This window comes from Cupressus sempervirens, chromosome 5, assembly GCF_028749045.1.
Source record: "Cupressus sempervirens isolate cs-2001-9-10 chromosome 5, ASM2874904v1, whole genome shotgun sequence".
Lineage (NCBI taxonomy): Eukaryota > Viridiplantae > Streptophyta > Pinopsida > Cupressales > Cupressaceae > Cupressus > Cupressus sempervirens.
In genome coordinates, this window is record NC_143122.1 from 199,871,389 (window position 1) to 199,893,176 (window position 21,788).

Consider the following 21,788-nt stretch of genomic DNA (forward strand, 5'->3'; position numbering starts at 1 on the left):
TATGAGCAGCAATGGCTAGATGGGACAACACTAAAGTATTCAGGTAAAATTATGTTTTACAATTAGGAGGAGGGATAGAATACCAGGTAATGGAGAAGTCGATGGGAAAATGATCCAAAAGATTCACATCAGGGAGTGAAGTGATAGGTGGCAGACTCATGTGAGAAAAAGAAGAAAAGGACTAAGCAAAAATCATAGCACAGTGCAACCTTTTAAGGACCCTTTCAGCTACCTCTCAAAAGTTGGACCGACAATATTGAAGTCCAAAATTGTAAAATGTCACTTCTTGTCCCCCTTAGGATTAATGCAAAGTAAATGCATAGTCATGCCTACCCCAAGCTCACTAATGGTTTATATGTTTGTAATAGGGAAATATTTTATCTTCTTACTAGTTTATATCAAAAAGTAACATCATTTGATTTCACAAAACTAAACCCCAAATTGTTTGAAGACTATTTTTTTAAGCATTTGTTTACCTTCTTTAGGAGGTCATGGAAATATGAATGATTATTCTAGTGTTCTATATTGCTTCTTATAATGATTAATTGAGCTCATCATGATTAGGCATTGCAGGAAAACCCCAAAAAAATGTCAACCAAAAGAATCTTAGGTCTTTAAGTTGCTATTAGATATTACTTATTTGTGGGCATTCCTTTCCTATTCTATTCAATTATTTATAATTTAATGATATGCCTAAGACCTAGACAAACATTGCACTTAAGCATCAAGTAGCAAATTAGTTAGGTTGCAAGGATTTTATTTAATAGACATTTATAATTGAAATCTGATCACGCACCATGCCATGACTTTGTATTTATAAAAAATAAAAATGTCTCCACTCCATTTGTGTTCATTAACATTGCTTTACTTAATCATAAAAAATAAAATAAAATCTTTTTAGTGTCAGCTATAGTATAATCAATAAATATGTTTGCATATTTTGTTTACTAAACACGATTGTTCAAGCTATCAAGGTTGTTTTTTTCAATTAAATATTTTTATATAATTCTTTTTTAAATTATATTACAAATAGTTTTTTTCTTTGTAGAAACAATCTATCTCAAACACAAATATTAATAACTACAAATTATATTAATAATTTTTATTTTTAAATTAAAGAAGCTATAAAGCTAGTAACAAATTTTATTAACAAAAAGAAGAAAATTACAAAGTAATAGTAAAAATATAGACTTGAGATAATTGATCTAGCTATCATGTTTCTTTAAAGATAATTTCTTCTTAAGCATATTATAAGTATCTTTGTCCCTTAATATGAACAATCTATCTCATAAACAAATATAAATAGTTTTTAATTAAATATCAAAACTTATAGATATTGATAATATATATATATATTTTTAAATGGCTAAGTCACCGACAATAATTTTTTAATAAATATGGAAGAAATTAAAATGTATTAGTGAAAATATAGATTGAGACACTCAACCAAAACACCATTTGCTAATGGAAGATAATTCATTTTAAAGAATACATATGCATTTTTATTCTTTTATATGAATGATATATCTCAAATGCAAATATAAATAGAAATCACAAATACATGATTCATACCTTGAACTAAATAGAAAAAAATTACATTTATATACAATAGAAATGGAAAGGACCATATTTTTTTTTTGAAGTATTGGATAGTAGCCAAAAAGCTAATGGGACAACCCCAAAGTACATATTAAATACAAAGAAAACAAAAAAATTTCTAGAGCCATAGGCTCAATATAGAAACTTAGAGATAGAAAAATATAGGTATAGTGCTTCAAGAGCATAGAAACGAAAATGGGTCCTAGGATATGTAGACTACAAAACAAATAACTCATTTTTTTGTTGAAATAAATAAAGAAGATCAACATATCCAACTCTTCAATGATGATGTTTGTCTATGATTAGGATCATTTGTGATATTTATTTGTGTTATTAACTAATACTATTTTTTATGACCTTTTGAAAGATATATGTTCTTATTATACAAAATATTCATTTCATTTTATACATGGATTTTTCCTTTCTGTACATCTTTAATACCTATGTTCAAATAAATCCTAGCATATTTATTATTTTAGAGTAACATTTATTAATATGTATGTGCAATTATCTACAATTGGCATCTAGAACCATTAATGGATAGAGTTGGGGAACTGATATGGGAAATAATTCTTATTGTATTTGTCATGAAGGTCTAGTTCAAAATTCTTGATGAAATTTAGTTCATACACCAAAAAATCAAGTAATATGATTATCCATGTGTATTTTTTTATGTCATGTTAATGCTCTAGTTGTGTTGTGATGTGACAATTAAACTAGCTGTCAATATTTAAATTTAGATAGGGGAAATGACCTAGTAGTCACCTAGGATAACTTTGCACAACTACAATTCCTAATTTGTATGTCAAAATTTGAAAAACAATTTGGTGAACTATTGTAGGTGAGTGGAGAACTTAAAGCTAACCTTTTGTTTTTTCCACAATTACAAATATCTTTGTAGAACACATAGAGTGTGAGGTGGTCTAAAAGTTCTAGTTCCATTCTAAAATGTTTGCCCAAAAATAGCCATTAGGAATAGTTGTTCACCTAGAAAATAGTACTTTTTGTACAAATGGACCAACTAGCAACCAGGAAAACTAATAAATAAATAAAAGAAAATGGCTATTCATGTTCATGGTGATTTGTTTTTCCTTGTTTGTATGCAAGTTTTCAAAGTTTTTTCATGCAATAATTGGGTCGAAAAGGTAATGGTTAACATGGTGGCATTGTGACATGGGCAACAATTATCTCATTTCCCCTAGTAAATAATAATTTATGATTTTTCTTTGACACACTTATTAAGACATAGACTTGAAAAAGATTAATTATATTGAATAATGTAAGGGTCACACTAGTTAATCTTGTGGGTTATTAACTAATGTTAGATTATTTACAATTTCATAATAGTGGTATAGGCCATAGTTACCATATCAACAAATTTACAACATTCAAATATGTTTCATATTTAGCTAAGAATGTTTATTTATTGGATCAAGTCATCTAAATTTAATTCAAATATAGCTTAAATTATTAACATAAATAAATTATTTGAACATAAATGTATTGCAACAAATTATTAAAATTAGTGCATTTAATAATATTGTCATTGATCTTTTTTTTTTTAATGATTTGTACACACACACACACACATCTCTATACATGCAATTAGTATCTATGAGTATTATAATTATTGAAACTCTAAAAGAGTAGGAATTATTATCCTAGTAGCTCCTAGATAAAGCCTCACAAATATATTTGAATATAATTATGAATATTTTAGTTATGCCTACATAAATTATTCATTATCTTAGTTGTGACCATATTTGTCAAGAAAATTAGTGGTTTATTGAATTCTTGTAGTTTGAAAGAATTGTGATATATCCCTACTAGGATTGAAATGCATGGATTAAATTTTAATTTGATAATAAATGATTTGGTAGTGTTGTTAAATAATTTTATGCAAGACCTAAGGAGTGAAAAAAATAGAGAAGTTTCTCATTATCATGGTAGCAATATACCATTTTAAAGACATCTTGATAAGTCTTAACCTTACAAAAAAATTGTAATATGATAATGTCTTTCAATTTAAGTTGGAATCTACATGTTGAGAAAAGATGTGTCTAAAGCTTGATATAAATTCTAGATAGTTACAAAAGTAGTTGCAAAAATTTTCACATGTTGGTCCCTTGGAAAACAATAAAAAGAAATTTTCAAAAGAGGGCCTATCCATAGTATAATATAGGATAGTCATTTTTAGATGTTATATGAAACTTGATAATAATGATGGTCAAAAAAGGAGATAAGAGTTTGGATTTGAAACACTATTTTTAACCTAGTTTATTCCTATGTTGGGAAACACAATTCATGCATGTGCAACACGTGTCAAGGAGGTTTTCCACATGGAATTGTAAAATTAAAGGTAGTTTCCAAGTTGTGATAAGCCCATAAAAGGAGGCCTTGGGGAGGGAGAAGTTTAAGCATTGTATTTTATTTTCAAGATTGGGTGCTTGTGAATTTCCTCAAAGATTGAGTTAAGGTGATACTCTTTTGACAAGTTTTAGTGGAAGTGTGTTGTAATCTTCATTTATTTGATAATATATTATGCAAGGCTTATTGTGTTAGTTTTTTCTCTAGTAGGGGTTTCCCATTGTAAATCATTTTATTTTTGTATTAAATAGCAGCCAAAAAAAGGGAGGTTGACCCCATAGTATAGAAGGTTGGAGAACAATTGGTAGTTACCCCCTACTATCTAATGAATACCTTTTCTAGACATCAGAAAATAAATTAACAATTAACATCATAACATGGTACTTCATAATATCAGTATCAACCAAACAACCCATAACATACACACAATACAAAAATTTACCTAGCAACATAAATTACAAGAGTTATTGTTAATGGGATTCATATCTACATTAACTGAAAATGCCACATAAGGCATGAAGTTCATAGTTAATAATAACATAAAAAAAAAAAATAAATAAATAAAGGCATAGGGGTTGGTTCCCATCTTTCTCCTCTAGGTCCTTGCCCTTCTTTTCATTAGGATCCTCCATAACTGGTTTCTCCACCTCCTCCTTAATAGAATTCTCCAACAGAGTCTTGAGCCAATCATCTACCAGGAAGCTATAGAGGGAGTAAGTGGTCTCACTCTCTTTTCCCACTTCGTTCTCCTCCTTTTTCACCTATAGAAAGTATAGAGTGGTGGCTTCCGAATGCATGACCATTGTAGAGAAATCAACAAGGGTTCAAACTTTTTAGTACAGGGCTTCTTGATTGTTGGCCAAGTCATGCATTGATTTCTCTAGCCTATCTAGCTAAGTTTTGCTTTGCTCCTTCCCATGGCTATGATGCCCTTTATTTACACCATGTTTAGCACCATCCTTCATAGGGGAGGTCATATCCTCCCCCAATCTTTTATCTAGGGACATACTATTGGCTTTGAGGGTGTCCAAAATGTGGAAGGGCTTGGCACATCCTTAGTCTCGGAGCCATGGTGTATAACTTTTCTCTTCCTTTGGGTGCATCTCCTTTTACTCTCTATGGACTTAGAACTCACCTCCTATTTGGGGGGTCTTAATTTTTTCCATTTTAAGCCTTTTATTGAACCTCCTGGTAGTGTTATTACTCCACCTAGTACTACTATGGGAGTTAATAATGCTGATGTTTTTCCTAATACTCAGGGGCTTTTTATCCACCTACTTCAATGCTAGGCTAGCATCCATCAGTACTTGAGGTCTAATAGTGGTAAGGGGATTGGCAAGAAGAGGTAGGTTGAGGATGAGTTGGAACTTATGATTTTAAACATGAAGGCCTAGTGCAAGATATAAAAGGGGCTTCCTTCCTCCCTCTTTCTCTATACATTAAACACAATATCCTCTATAGAATGCAAAATAAGGTGTTGGAAGGAAATCAAGTCTTAGTTTTTAAAGTGGTTTAAAATAGAAAAGTGATAATAGTAAAGCACTTAGAACCAATCATCATGTGTAATGTAGCACATAATGGAGTAGTGCACTATGTCCCAAGGTTTGGGTATGTTCTCCCTCTAGAATACACCCTGCATGCAAACATGCTCCTCCTTAGGGAAGAAGGATTTCCTCAACCTAATTTCATCAAAAACTCTAGCATGTTTATGCCAACTCCTTCCCTTGAGATACAACCCACCAACCATCATAACAAGAAACTTCATCATTTTGAAACCACCCCATTAATGTTCACCTTCCTATTATTCTAAGTGTTGACAAATTGAATGGACACATGCTCATCATACTCTTCAATGCCTTCCATAAATGACAATAGTCTACCTTCTCATTGATAAATCCATAGTACCTCACTATGCCTAATACAATCTTCAATCTTATCCTATTCAATGCAATCATTGACACCCATGTACTCACCTAGCTTGATCACCAAATCCTTAGTTTACAGTGGAATCTCCTTTTTGCAAGAAAGAACTTGGAAACCAAGGCATTTTAAAGATATAATGCTAAAAATAATCTTGAAAAATAAATTTATTCCCATCATAAAATCTCAAGGAGTCACAATTTCCAATCCCCCTCTAGCTTGAGCATGTGGGAACAATACCTTTCACATCAAAATTAATTGTTTCTAGTTGTGCATGGAGTAAAGAACAAGGGAATTTTCATTGTCTATTCAAAATTCTTGTCTTGGTGGGTTTATCATTTTGAACTAATCTATACAGATCATCCTCTCCCCATAGTTATTTATGCTCATGGTGAGGAAGCCCCAAATGTAAATAATCACAAAATATTTTCAAATATTCCAGACTTCATAGTTATGATCCAAGGGTTATGCCACCCACCTAGTGTGCTTCATCATATTGCATTACAAAGAGCACATACTCTTTCCACCATTTTTTGTCTGGATAGTGGGGTTTGGCTGACATCATCCCATTCCTTTATCCCTTCCACATTATGACCAATTTTAGCTAGGTCATCCAAAAATCTATTACCTTTGAGATAGATATGATCTATGTTCACTTCTTGGAGTTCATCCAAAAAGATGTGGATTTCCTTTTTTTTCTCTTTGATCTTCTAGCTATTTTGGCCTTCTCCCTTCATAACTTTCATTGTTAGAATATAATCTCCCTCAATAGCTAGTTTATTAATTCTTCTAGTTTTTGCTATCCTTATTTCCCTTAGTTGGAAAAAAGTTTCTATTTCATTATTTGATCTCCCTCCATAGTTCCTAGCATAGGCAACCACCATCTTACTAGTATTATATTGGATAACACCACCAGTCATAGTCCTTCCAACAATGTCTGAGCCATCAAAATTGAGTTTCATCCAAGCTTGTCAAGGGGCTACTAAACTATTTTATGTTTGGAAGCAACTTTAGAGTTTTCAAATCTTTCCATCTTCATACTTAAGTCCCAAGAAGTAACTTGTGTCATTTCTTGATCCCTTGGTGGGTTCAAGAGTGGGTGGCAGGGGGGAGGGGTTCTTATGCTAGATCCCATTACATTCCTTCAAGAGCCTAGTCACTTGCTGAATTACCACCAAGCTAAGAGCAGTTTTTTCCTAAACTATATGGTTGTTCCATTTGTTACAAATTTCCAATGACAGATATGGGGGAATGACCCTTCAAAAAGTTTTAAGGTATGGCTAATTAGAGGGACAGTCCTTGTTAACAAACTGATGGAGGTTCTTATTGAAGCACCATGGAATCTCCCATATAGAGAAAAACTCCCTCCAAACCTCCAAATAAAAGGGACAATGTATGAGGAGGTGTTGAATGGATTCCACTATGTTATAACATAACACACAGTAGTTGGCCAACTAGAATCCTCTTCTTTGTAGGTTATCAATGGTGAGGATTTCCCCATATAGAGTCATCCACTAAAATAAATTTATCCTTGGTAGGATCTAGGGGTGCCAAACATTCTTCCACTCCCTAAGGAATTTACCTCCCTCAAGATATCAAGTATAAGGAGATTATATTGTAAAGCCCATGAAGGGGGTTAGTCTCCATATTAAAGAATCTTCTAGCTGGGTAGAGGGGATATAAAAATGATAAAACTTCTCCTAGAGCTCCATAAGTAACCTCATCCCAAGATTTTCTTGATTGTAAAGAATTTTCCATTTTCTATCAAAGGTGATGAAGTTAAAAACCAGCGTACCAAATTACTTGGTACAAAAATTGCTTAGAGGTTGAAACCTGGTATACATGAGGGGGCCATGTTAGAACCATTAATCCTCCTAGAAGTCAATGTTGTGACCATTCTACAAAATCTAGTGATTACTCTTCTTCAAAATTCTATGGGTGTGGACTAAATTGTTCCAAATTTTTTTATCGTGGGGTGCAGTGCATTGGTCCAAAGATGACGATGCAATGATTCATCCCTTAGATACTTAGCCCTAATAATACTACACCAAGTACTCAAGGAGTTCATGAATCTCCATCCCACCTTAGCCAATAGGGCCTTATTCAAATGCCCAATACTTCTTATGTTAAAAAACCCCAAGGACTTAGTTTGGAAAACTTTCTCCCAGCTCACCAAACTTATTCTGGATTTATCCTCCATTTCTGACTACAAATAAATTCTTTGAATTTTTTCAATAAACACTTTATATGTACCTAGGAGTTTAAAGAGAGAGAGGAAGTACATGGGAATGCCCTATAAGGAGGCTGAGAGAAGCTAAATTTTCCTCGCACTGCTCGAGATTTTATCTTTCCACCCCACAAGGTTTCTCAATATGCATTCCACTAAACCATTCTATTACTATGAGGACACTTCTTTAATTGTAAGAGAGAGGCCAAGATAGGTATCACGTAAGCTCACCTCCTGGCATTATAGAACTATGATCACTTTTCTCCTCAAGTCATTCTCGAATTTAAAAAAAATACAATTTGATTTTCTAATAATTTATGCATTGCCTCAAAACCCTCTCATAATGGTTACTAAGGGTCTTCCAAGATCTAGCTTCATGAATAGGAGACAGGCCAAATAGTAAAGTGTTGTTAACAAATTGTTGGAGCACTTGTGGGGGACTCAAGGAGGCAAGTATTATGCCTTTTAACTTGTCAATACTTGCAAGGGCCTTTAATTTTCTTCCCAACACCTTTGCCAAAATGATACATAATTATGGAGAAAGGGGGTGTACTTATCAAAGACCATGAGAGGAGGTAAAGAATCTTCTTGGGGCCCCATTCAATAGGACTGAGAACTGGATGATGTTAACTACAACCATGATTATTCTTGAAAAAATCTCTTTGAATCCTAACTTGGTCTAAATAGTAAACAAACATTCCCTCCTTACCTTATCACATGCCTTAGGAATTTCAAGAGAGTCATACCTAGGCTCCCACACTTCTCCATGGAATGTATCACCTCATGGGTAGCGATGACCACATCCAATATCTATCTACAAGGTAAAATTCCATTATAGTAGGGACCTATAAACTTATCAAGAAGGTACTTGTTGTGGTTCATTGTGACTTATAGAGGACCTTATAAATCATTTTATTATATATTTATTGTTTCTTCATTTATGCACTTGTTTCTAACTTGAAATCTATATAATAGTTAAGTTGTTATTCACATAATTATCCTCATAGGAATTGATTTTGCATACCTTTTCTTTCTTCCACTATATATGAAATAAATATTTGAAAATTGTAATGGTCTTTCATTGTATAAAGAATAAATTTATAATTTATAAATGAAGGATTAAAGAAATGGAGAATAGGAAAAATATACGTTTATATAATACATATTAATCATGAAATATTTTTAATTTAAAAAATCATTTAATAGTCTAGATATGTATAGTGGAGAGTCATGCACACATGATACCCTAATACTACACTCAGTTGTGGGGATGGATAGGTGATGATGGTTTATCTATATCATGTATGAACAATAAATATGATTTTTAATGCAAAAGTGTAAGAAAAAACATTTATTACATAGACAATATATATGTTATAAGATAACACAATCTATATGATGTAGACATGAAGTTGTGTGATCAAAATCACCTTAATTATTAAATAGGAGTGATGACAACATATCAAAGATAGATCAATTAAATAATACAAACTCTCTAACTATCAAAGAAAGACCGATTAAATAACACAAAGCACTATTCTCTTGTAAATGAGAAATATTTCTCATTATAAATCAAATTGAAATAGAAGTCATCTAAAACTTCAAAAGATTAAAAATTTTACTTTCCCAAAATTATGATTATCCTTCTAATATAGATATTAAAATTCCAAATGTGAAAATATTAAAATTACATGTGTATTCATACCCATTACACACCTAAATATAATTACCAATCATAATGTTAAATTAGCTTAGTCCTCTAGCATGATTGACTTGGCATTCAAGTTGTGTTGATGATTACATAACTTCAATTGAAACCCCCTTTCTCACCTTATTAATCTTAATAATGAGATTCCTACTTCTTTTTTATTGATATGGTTTAACATTTTATTTATTGAAAAGGTTAAAATATCTAGAAGTCCACATTAAGGACCTCAATGTCAAAATTGAAATCACTTCTAATAAGTTTGATAATGCCATCACTGCTATTGATCTCGGTGTGGCCTTTTCTATAATATGCAGGGTCTATAAAGAGATGATGAGGAAGGTCACCTTTGACACTATTATAATTCAAAGAAAACTAAAAAAGACTAATATGTAGAAGGACAATGTATGTGTGGAAATGAAAAAGGCTAATATGTAGAAGGACAATGTATGTGTGCAGAGTATGCCCACAATTGGATTAAAGACCTCAAGTACTTGGTTGGAGATTGGGGAAACATCATACATACCTATTGTCACTAGTCCTTTGTTTTCCTTTTTCTCATGGTTTTTGTTTGATAGTTAATATTTTTTTCTTGACATGGTTACTGTGATCTTGCTAGCAATTTTTGGACATAGTTTTAAAACTATTATGTTTAATCTCGTTCTCTCTAATGGTTGATACTATAACACTCAGTTATCTTTTAGGATTCTTAGTTTTGTTTTGATCAATATATTAGATTCTCATACTCTAAGTATACTTTATTTTTTTCTTAAGTTTTTTTCTCTAGTGGGTCTCTAGATTTTTGGGTTATAGATGGTCATTCGTGTTACTTGTCTATAATGGCCCAGGGTAGAAATGTTTAGGTATTTCTATGTCATTAGGGTTCATGACCGTTTTCTTAACTCCTTTAATAAAAAATAGTTTCTCTCAAACTACTATAAACATGAATTGTTCCATGCAACAGTTTGAAATTTTTAAATCCCATGTTTTACAAACCACCATCATAAGAAAATCATACTTATAATTTATTCATCAATTTCTACTTCAATTGTCTATTAAATAGACATAAGTCTTTGTTTAGGAAAACTGTGTTATAGTTACATGTAATGAGTACATCTAATAGGCTTAAAACTTAATTATGTTTTGTCAAGAAAAATGTATATTGAATTGGTCAACTCCCCATAGACACTAATCACCATTCGATTACTAAATAGAATAATTGGGAAAAAAAAAATTGTTGTTATCTTTTTTCCTTTATATCTATCATATGGGATGGGCTAAGGATATATTTTCTCCCAAAGCCTGGGTGGATCTTTTTTATCTTCCTCTTCCTACGAGGTTTTTTCTTTTATCTTTGTGAATTCAAAGGTCACCTTTTTTTGTGGGGGGCATCCTAAATTTCTCCATTTTGAGCCTTTTGTTGGATCTCCTAGAAACTTTATTATTCCACCCAGTATTACTATGACCCACAACTCATGCTAGTTCAGGCTTGGGGAGTCACAGTGGCAAGGGGATTAACCAAAAGAGGTGGGTTGAGGGAAAGTTAGAATTTTTATATGTTATATGACAATTGTCATGATAATTATAAGGGTCAAAATAGGAGATAAGAGTTTGGATTTGAGACATTATCATTAAACTAGTTCATTCCTATGTTGGGAAACATAAGTAATGCATGTCCAACACATGTCAAGGAGGTTTTCCACATGGAATTCCAAAACCAAAACTAGTTTCAAGGTTGTGAGAAGCCCATAAAAGGAGGCCTTGGGGAAGATTTTGAGAATTGAGTTTTATTTGCAAGTTGAGTGCTTGTAAATTTCCTCAAAGATTGAGTTGAGGTGATACTCTTGTAAGAAGTTTTGGTGCAAGTGTGTTGTAATATCCATTTATTTGATAATACATTATGTGCAAGTCATGCTTGAACAATGCATGCTAAGGAGGTTTTCCACATGGAATTATAAAACCAAATGTGGTTTCTAGGTTGTGAGAAGCCCATAAAAGGAGGACTTGGGGATGAGTTTGAGCATTGAGTTTTATTTCCAAGATTAGGTGCTTGTGAATTTCCTCAAACATTGAGTTGAGGTGATACTCTTGTAATGAGTTTTTGTGCAAGTGCATTATAATCTCCATTTTTATGACACTTTTCATTATTAGATGTTATATGACACTTGTCATGATTATTATGAGGGTCAAAATAGGAGATAAGAATTTGGATGTGAGACATTATTGTTAACCTAGTTCATTCCTATGTTGGAAAACACAAGTCATGCTTGTGCAACATGTTTCAAGGAGATTTTTCACATGAAATCATAAAACCAAAAGTGGTTTCCAATTTGTAAGAAGCCCATAAAAGGAGGGCTTGGGGAGGAGTTTGAGCATTCAATTTTATTTGCAAGATTGTGTGCTTGTGAATTTCCTCAAAGATTGAGTTCAGACAATACTCTTGTAACAAGTTTTCGTGCAAGTGTCTTGTAATCTCCATTTATTTTATAATATATTATGTAGGACTTATTGTTTGAGTGTCTTCTCTAGTAAGGGTTACCTATGATAAATCATTGTGTTATTTATTTATTTTTGTTTCATTTACACAATTGTTTGTATCTTGAAATCTTTATAATAGTTAATTTTTTTTTTGCATAATTGTCCTCTTTCTTACAAGATTAGCATAGGAAGTGATTTTACATACATTTTATTTCTTACACTATATATGACACAAATCTTTGAAATTATGATGGTGTTTCATAGCATAAAGCCTAATTTTGAAATTTAATATGAAGGATTAAAAAAATATGGAATATAAAAAAATATACATTTATATAATACATAGAAATCATTAAATAAATTTTATTAAAAAAATCATTTAATAGTCTAGATATGTATAGTGGATAGTCATGCACACACAATGCCTTGATACTACACTCAATTATGGGAATGAATAGGTGATGATGATTTATCTATGTCACATATGAACAATCAATATGATGTTTAATACAAAAGTGTACAGAAAAACATTAATTACATAGATAATATAAGTGATTATAAGAAAACACAATCCATATGATATCGACATGAAGTTGTGTGATCAAAATTACCTTAACTCATAAATAGGTGTATTAAGAATATATCAAATATAGATCAATTAAATAATGAAAACTATCTAACTATCAAATATAGTCCAATTAAATAACAAAAAGAACTATTCTCTTTTAAATGATAAATATTTGTTAGCATAAAATAAATTAAAATAGAATTAATCTTCAACTTGAAAAGATTAAAAAATTTAGTTTCTAAAAATTATGATTATATCGTCCTAATGTAAATATTAAAATTCCATGCCTTTTCATACCCATTGCACACCCAAGTTTGATTGGTAATCATAATGCTAAATTAGCTTAGTCCTCCAACATGGTTGACTAACATTCAAGCTATGCTGATGATTAGATAGCTTAAATGAGAATTCCCCTTTTCACCTTATTAGCTTCAAATTACATTCCTACTACATTTTTATTGATTTTTTTAAAATTTATTTATTGAAAAGGTGAAAAAATATCTAGAAGAAAAAATTAAGGACCTCAATGTTAGAAGATCAATCTCTTACTAATAAGTTTGATAATGGCATCACTCGTACTAAGCTTAGCATTGTCATTTCTACCTTATGTAGTTTTCACAAAGAGATGATGAGCAAAGTTATCTTCAACACTATTACATGTCTAAGAAATTTGACAAAAACTAGTATGTAGAAGGATAATGTACATGTAGAGATGAAGTGCATAGAGGATGTATGTAATTGGACTAAAGATCTCAAGCACTTTGTCAAAGACTGGGAGAACATAATATAAGATTATTGTCTTTGGACCTTTTCTTTCCTTCTTTCTCATGTTTTTTCATTATGTAGCTAATTTTTTTTGGCTTGATATGGTTACTATGATCTTCCTTGTAATTTTGGGACATAGTTTTAAAACTCTAATTTTTAATCTAGTTCTCTCTAATGGTTTGTACTCTAACGGTTAGTTATCTTTTAGGATTATTAGTTGTTTTCTAGTTGATAAGTTAGACACTAATACTCTTAAGTACTTTACTTTATTTTTCTCTCAAGTGGGTATCTACTTATTTGTATTAGAGATGGTCATTTTTTATGCTTGGCTATAATGACATAGGGCGTAAAAGTTATGGTACTTCTACACTATTACTCATGTTTAGGACCCTTTTCCTACATCCTTTAATAAAAAACATATAATGGAAATACTAAATTTTACAATTGCACCACACTTTCTCTCAAACTACTATAAACATGAATAATTCCATGTAATAGTTTGGCATTTTTAAATCTCATATTTTATAAATCACCATCATTAGAAAATCAAGCTTCTTATTTATTCATCAATTTGTACTTCATTTATTTATGAAATGGACATAAACCATTATTAGGGAAAACTATGTTACTATTATATGTAATGAGTGCATCTAATAGGGCATTCAAAGTGAAATATTGTTTTTTCAAGAATAAAGTATATCGAATTGGTCAACTCCTCATAGACACATGTCGCCATTTGATTACTAAATAGAATAACTAGCATTTTTTGTTCTTTTGTTATATTTTTTCCTTTATATCCATCCTTTCTCTCTTTCCAAGGTCTTTAGAGAAGAGGAATCTGTATGCAATAATATTGGGGCATTTAAAATGGGTAGAAAAAGGGGAAATATATTGTGTAAATAGAGGGAAGTGGGTTATTTTAAGTGTGGGTAGTGGGTGTTAATATAGGAAAATGGGTGTGGGAGGCATTGGGTGGGTGTTAGAGGGATTCACAAAAAAGGTGTTTAAGGAAATAATTTTTCAAAATAGATTCTTTACTATTCCATGAATGCACATGCTATCATTTGGATTCACAATATCAAGTACCTATGCCTCTTCTACTCTTTCATTTACATATCTATCAATCTACCTCTTTCTCTAAGTCCATTATTACTATCTCTATCTCCTTAGTTCATTTTATTCTACTAGCTTTTTATCCCTATTTTTATATTTCCATATATCTATAAATCTTTTTTTATATGTTCTTCTTACCCTATCACTCTACCCCTATCCCTCTATATGTATGTATGTATGTATGTATGTATGTATGCATATATATATATATATATAGACACACACATATGTATGTATGTATGTATGTATGTATATATATAAGTGTATATATATATATATATACATATGTATATACATACATACATATGCATATACATACATACATATGTATATACATACATACATATGTATATACATACATACATATGTATATACATACATACATATGTATATACATACATACATATGTATATACATACATACATATGTATATACATACATACATATATATATATATATATATATATATATATATATATATATATATATGTGTATATGTATGTATATATATTGATATATATTGATATATGTGTGTGTGTGTGCATACATACATACATATATCCTATCCCACTCCCTCCATCTATGTCATTTATCTATTTGAGTTTCCCCTTCTCTTATTCTTCCTCTCGTTATATATTCCTCTTTGTATTCATATTTCTTCTTCTATCCTCTTCAAATTTTAAATAAAACATAAAGTTTTAAATAAAAAATAAAAAATCAAATAAGGCATAGTACTCTAGAAAATAAATTCAATTTCCTAGAGATTATTTTCTATAAAAATTTTAATAGAAAGTTCATAACAAGTTGAAAATTGTACATCAAGTTGACATAACCCTGATTTGTTTATTTTTCATTGCCATTTAAAGGCATCATTTGGTTGACCATGACCCAACACATAACCTACTAATGAACTTAATATGAACATTTCAACTTCTTATATAGAACATGGATTCACAAAATCTTTTCAAAATTTTAAACATATTATCAGGTAGAAAATGTTGGTAAAGGTCTCTAATAGACTAATATATCAATTTATATCTATGAGATATGTGTATCTAAATATAAAATATTTTTAATAAATTATTAAAAAAGAAAATACAAGAACTTGTATTAAATGAAAGTATATATATTTTATGAACATTGACGTGGAATATATATCAATTCTTTTTTATTTTAAAATTGTTAAAAAAACTCCAAAACTATCACCCTACCAAATATTTTACTATACTCAATTTGTTTTTATCAACAATATAATGATATTATTTAACATATGTAACATTAATTTTAATCATTTTTATGTTGAATATGTCTTTCCAAATAAAATATAGTATTTGGACAAATTTTGATGAGGAAGAGATTATAATTATAAACAATTAGCTAGAGCACAAAATTTGAGGTAAACTTTATCGACATTTGGGATATATATCAATGTTTTCATGAGACATACATAAATAGTTGGAAAAGGAATTGAAAATGTGCAATGTCAAGTATAGTTCTTAACTATCTCAAATCATTCACCCAAATGATGAGCATTATGCTCCTAATAAATATATTCCTTTAAATAACTACTCATATATACTTACACCTAATAATTTATCTATGGGAGTTAACTAATAGTAATCATAACGACTTGAGAATTCAAGGGACATCATAGTTTAGCTATACTCTAGCTAATCATAATTACATGGACCTTAAGTAGTTTATTGATACTCAATGCAACTCCTCTATTTAGTAGCATGCATTATGATATCTTACCATTCTGTAAGCCTTTTAACTATTTGATAGCAATGCAAATTTATCATTCTAATTTTTTCTTCATTTGTTAAATTAAAATGTTTAGCATTGTAAAAGTAAATAAAATTTAAAGAATAAGAAATAATTAAAACCTTTAATTTAATTTTTAATCTAATCCAATAGGATTGGGATTTTAGGAATTTCCTTGCAAGTATTAATTTTGTTCACCCTAAAGTAAAATTTAAATAATTAACTGTATCCATATAGATCCCTAAATTTCCTTGCAAGTATTAATTTTTTTTCACCCTAAAGTCAAATTTAAATAATTAACTATATCCATATAGATCACTTAAAAAATTTCTAGAGAACATGTAGATTACATATGAATATAAGCCTTAATTTTCTTTTCTATTTTTTGAAAATTTTCTTTCAAATTTAACTCCTATGCCAAAAATAGGGGATTTGAAATATGGTATAGACATTTATAAAAGAAAAAAAAAGGGTAAGATGAATATTGGGAGAAGTTATAGTGGCAATATGAATTGGTTAACAAATACAACAAAGAAAAATGGCATCCTAGAATGCCTTGATTATAGATATGCACAAAATAGATTTTTTGAAAAGGCTTTAAAGATTTACAAGAAAATGAAAGTAGCTCGGGTGTCAACCTACACTTAACAAAACTTTTTAGTATTCTCCTTTCATGTACTAAAGTGGGAGTTTTGCAATAAGCTATGGAAATTTATTAAATTATGAAGAGGACTTTTGTATATACTTGAGTCATATGATAAACTTTTATCACATTACAACTACAATTGATCATTATGTGTGTAGGTCAAAGTTCTCTCCTATGTTGACTATCTCCAGAATATATAAGTCATATGAACTATTTGACAAATGTTGTGTCCTAGAATGCTTCTATTACAAGGTATGCACAAACTAAATTTGTTGAAAAGGCTTTAGATATTCTTAAGAAAATAAAACTAGCAATCATAAACATTGAATTAACAACATTTATCATTATTCTCCCATTGTGTGTCAGAGTGGGATCCTTACAACATGGTATGAAAATTCATCAAATTATAAAGAAGAGGAATTTTGTTAAACATTGTAATTGTTAATGCTCTTGTAGACATATATGCAAAATGGGGAAGCATAAATAATACATTCAAATTGTTTGAAAGAATACCTCAAAGGGATGTCATTTCATGGACTCCAATGATTGTAGGATACCCACAATAGTTTTATTGGAAAGGTTTTGGAGACATTCAAGGATTTGATTACAACTGTAATTTAGCATTATATATGTATGGTAAACCTTCTTATGTATGTCAGCTATCTTGATCACCTGTAGATCACATATGAATATAAGTTTAGGAGTATTTACAACTTATGTTCTCTCAAACATCAATGTCAATATGAGTGAGAGATATAAGATGTTTTCATCATTTTAAACATGGAGAATCTTCTCATTGAGATTAGTGATAATACAAAATAAAATAACTTGAAAAATAGACATACATTGACATTATGTGAAATATATAACACTATCAGCATAATGCCTGAACCCTTCAAAGATGAAAGTACTAGTCACTATTGACCAAAGTTTGCTCAAGCTGTGCTGATGATTATATAACTTAAATGGAAATAATCTTTGTCGCCCTAGTAGCCTCAATCATGAGCTTCGTATTATTTTTTTATTGATTTGTTTTATTTACGTGCTTTCATGTTAGCTAGCCCACGACACACTCGCTGATAAAAACAATAGAGAAATATGTTTGGTAGCCGATTGATAAGACCAACAAAAGCTAGCATAGATACATAATTCATCAATAATTATTAAGGATGCATGTTTATGTGAAGCTGTTGCTAAAAGCTAAGGCATACTTTAAAAAAATTATTGTGTCTAAGCTACAATGGTTGAGTTGGCTGTGTTTTAGTGGTGGAAAGCATTTATGAGAATGGGAGGGAAGTGAATTAAAAGTAGGGCAACATATCATTACACGTACATCGCATCGAGAGGAGGATGCACGCGTGAGGGTAGCAGACGAAGAGTGATAATGGGAGACACCAGCTAATAGTTTGCAGAAAATTAATGCTTGGGGCCGGGATTCTCTCTTCCTGTCTCCCGCGGTGCTCAGTCATGCTGAGTTGTATAAATAATGTTGATACCCAGGCAGGGAGGTCAGCCAAGCATTAGCATCATCATTTAGGAGAAATACAGAAGAGACAACGGCTTCCATCTCTCGTATCTCTTCTCTTGGGGCAACAGTGACAATGGCCCTGCACTCCTCCCACAAGTGCAGGCATAACCGCTCAAAGAGCATGCCCTCTAGGCTGCAGGCTGATCCAATTCTCACAGATGTCCTTGTCAATGAGATGGAAAGATTGGAGGAGTCTTGTTCTTCTTCTTCTTCTTTTGGAACAGATTGGCTTGGACAGGCAGTGGAGGTAGCTTTGAATTGTTCTTCCAATCTGTCGGACATAAAGATAGACATGGAGAGCAAGTGGATAAACGCACATCTAGATGACATACTTCATCTGCTTGAGGTTTGCAATGTGTTGAGGGAAACCATTGCAGAAATCAGGAAGCAGCAAGCCTGTGTGCAGATAGCCATTCGCGGTTTCCCTCCCTCTGTTCACGCTCTCCAAAGAGTTCGCACATCTCTTGCATCTTGGCTGAAGAAAAAGAATGAGACACAGTCCCAGCTAGATAAATGCATGTCGAACTTGAGAAGAACGGCCGAGAAGATCAATCGTGAGGATAGAGCAGGAGTGGAAGAATCTGCCATCAAAATCAACCATGCCAAGGCCATCATCATAATGATCTGCTTTGCAGTTGTCACTGCTCTTTCCTACAAGACATCTCACATGAGGATGGCATCTCTTCCTGTTCCTGCCCATTTTAGACAATTGCAGCACAAGCTGAGAGAGGCAGTCGAAATGAGAAAGAGGTCATCGTCATCATCAAGGTTGTTGCAGGAATTAGAGGGAGCAGATATTGCACTGGGAACCCTCAACACTGTTCTAAACTCCAACTCGAAGTTGGACCTGTCTATTGATCTCTCTCCTGCAACTGTAGCGCTCCATGAGTTGGAAACAACTCTACCCTTGTTTGAAGAAAAAATCAACCAGCTATTCAAGTTTCTTATCTCTACGAGAGTCACTGTCTTGAACACCCTTTCTTCCCATTGATTACCTATTTACTCCCATGGAATACTTAAAGATGCCATATTGGTTGTAAAAATCCAGCAGTTTTGCAAACTAATATACATTTATATATCAATTTAGTTTCACAGATCAAAATTACGGGGATCTTCTTTAATAACAAATATGCACAACATTGGTTGCAATTTTCAAGTGTTTGCCCTTTCCCAGTAATACATTTATAGCTAATTATTAATCTTTCGCTACAAGACCTAAAATGCCAGGCATGAAATTTTGATTCAAGGATGGGATCTTCAAAGTTCATTCAAGATCTGTCACTTATTATGACTTGATTAAATTTTAGCTGCAACTTTATTGTTTCGCATCAGACGTCAGGTTTAATCATATTAATTTACCTCCTCTTTGTTAAATAGTTTATTATGGCTCATACCATTAATCTTTATTACACTATCCTATCACGCTATTGTTAGAATCAGCTGGCTCTTTGCTACGCTTGTCAATATCAGATCATCACTTTGCATTTTTAATTATATTTCCTTCATGTGAATAATTAGATACGTTGTTCAACGACTATAGATTTTTCACTCAAATATTCGAGATCGTTTTAATCTACAAATAATTAATATTGGCACGTTTGTTTATACAGCGGTAAGTAGACTCATTTTAAAAAATAAATTTGTCAAGAAAACATTCATCAGAAAAAAGAAGCAGCAGCATTATTAATCTTCAAGGATAAATAGCTAGAATAGAAAATTGATATAAACAGTGCGCCAAAACAGAAATTACAGGAAGCAACAACAAAAATGCGAGATTTTGTTTTGATATATAAATTAATTCAAGTATGATCTTTGTATCAGTATTGATAAATGCATATCTGCCCACATACAGCATTATTAGATTTCACAATATTGAAGTCCAAAATTGATATAAACAGTGCGCCAAAACAGAAATTACAGGAAGCAACAACAAAAATGCGAGATTTTGTTTTGATATATAAATTAATTCAAATATGATCTTTGTATCAGTATTGATAAATGCATATCTGCCGCCATACAGCATTATTAGATTTCACAATATTGAAGCCCAAAATTTTATAGTGTTGCTTTTTATCTTCTTTTAGGATTAACTAACACTGATGGTTCTTTTCAGGGGAATCCAGGTATTGGGGGAGTGGCTCATTGTAGTTTTTGTAACGTTAAATACTTTTTCTCAGTGCATAAGAGTGACTACACTAACAATCTCATGAAGGCTCAGGCCATTTTATATGCTGTGGAAAGTGTTGTTTGCGAGCATGGCACAAGATTATCTATGAGTCTGACTCCCAGCGGTGGTGAATTTACTTTCCTCATAGGAGCTTGAGAATGTTAGTTGGCAGCTGGCCACTATTGTTAATCAGATTCTTCTCTTTTGTATCTCTCTTGAGTTTATTAGGTTTACTTATGTTCTTCATGAATGGAACAGAGCTGCTGATTGTTTGGCTAAATGGACTTCTGGTCATGCTCTAGGCTAGAATATTATGGATAAGGGGCAGCTTCCCTTTGAGATGGTGCAAAAATTTGATGGACTTGTTGCTCAGGATAGAGCTCCTTGTTGAGCTCTCCTTGGTGTAATCCTTTCTGTCTTAATGAATTTTTACCCCTCTTTTTTCCTAAGTAAATATCTAATCTCACCTACCCCAAGATCATCAATGATGTATATGGTTGTAATAGGAAAATATTTAATCTTATTACTGGTGTTGATAAAGTCATGTATATCACAAAGTAGCATCATTTAAATTCACAAAACTATAGCCCCAGATTGTTTGAAAGCTGTATCTCTAATCATTCGTTTACGTTCTTTAGTATGCCATGGCAATACTAAGCTATTTTTCTGTATTGCTTCTCCTGATGATTAATTAAGCTCATCATGATTGGACATCGCAGGAAAACCCAAAAGAAATCTCGACCAAACGAATCTTAGGTCTCTGAATCTCTATTAGATATCACTTATTTATATGCATTTCGTTCCTATTCTGTTCAATTATTTAAAATTTCGTGATATGCCTTAGCCATGGTTTCGACCTCGTGAAACATTGCACTTAAGCATCAAGTGGCCAATTCGTTTAGGTTGCAATGATTGAGTTTAACAGACATTTATAATTGAAA

At 31.6% G+C, this 21,788-nt stretch overlaps 1 protein-coding gene across 1 annotated transcript in view; it reads left to right on the forward strand.

Moving 5' to 3' along the window:
* The window catches only part of LOC149555090 (protein BPS1, chloroplastic-like), a 45,110-nt gene extending 25,439 nt beyond the window's left edge, over positions 1–19,671 (forward strand). The window contains exon 4 of the mRNA XM_089829181.1: positions 18,653–19,671. Coding sequence (XP_089685307.1) covers positions 18,653–19,671 — 1,019 coding nt within the window. The remainder of the gene's footprint in view (positions 1–18,652) is intronic.
* Positions 19,672–21,788: the final 2,117 nt, after the last annotated feature.